A 581-nucleotide genomic window follows, 5' to 3' on the forward strand; every position below is an offset into this window, starting at 1 on the left:
GAGGCGGCGGGCGCCGAGCTGGCGTGGCCGCCCGAGGAGCTGGCCCGCGCCACGGTGGAGCGCGACCTGCGCATCCTGCGGCGCTTCCGCCAGCACCCGCTGCTCTTCCCGCTGCTGCGCCTGGTGGCCGGCGGCCGCCCCGCGCTCTGCTACTGCTCCGTGCTGCTGCGGGGGCTGCTGGCCAGCCTGGTGGCCCACTGGGACGCGTGCCGCGCCAGCAGCACGCTGGCCTCGCCCTGGCACCTGCGGGCGTCGTGCGCGCTGGTGGCGCTGCTGGCCGAGGGCTCGCTGCTGCCGCCCGTGCTGGGCAACATGCACGAGCTGTTCCCCGAGCTGGCGCCCTTCGAGGTGCACCTGCTGCTGCTCAGCGTCTGGGGCTACCTGCGCGACAACAGCCCCCTGCCGCAGAGGTTCACCTTCCAGCCCGAGCTCGGCGTCTTCCGCCGCGACTTCGGCCGCGACGGCGACCTGGGCAAGCACCTGGCCGTGCTGCACGCCGTGCTGCACCGCAACATCCACCGCCTGGGGCTGCTGGCCGCCCGCTTCTACCCCTGACGGGGGGATCGGGGGTCCGGGGGGGT

General features: G+C 75.4%; 1 protein-coding gene across 1 annotated transcript; it reads left to right on the forward strand.

Annotated features, from left to right (window-relative positions):
- Positions 1 to 3: 3 nt before the first annotated feature.
- On the forward strand, positions 4 to 575 carry INTS5 (integrator complex subunit 5; the record flags this gene model as incomplete). Its single annotated transcript, XM_039728962.1, has 1 exon — positions 4 to 575. A coding segment is annotated over one exon (552 nt), but the record flags the coding sequence as incomplete, so codon positions are not given.
- Between the last annotated feature and the right edge of the window lie 6 nt (positions 576 to 581).

This window comes from Passer montanus, unplaced genomic scaffold (genome assembly GCF_014805655.1).
Source record: "Passer montanus isolate IOZ18808 unplaced genomic scaffold, ASM1480565v1 scaffold6712, whole genome shotgun sequence".
Lineage (NCBI taxonomy): Eukaryota > Metazoa > Chordata > Aves > Passeriformes > Passeridae > Passer > Passer montanus.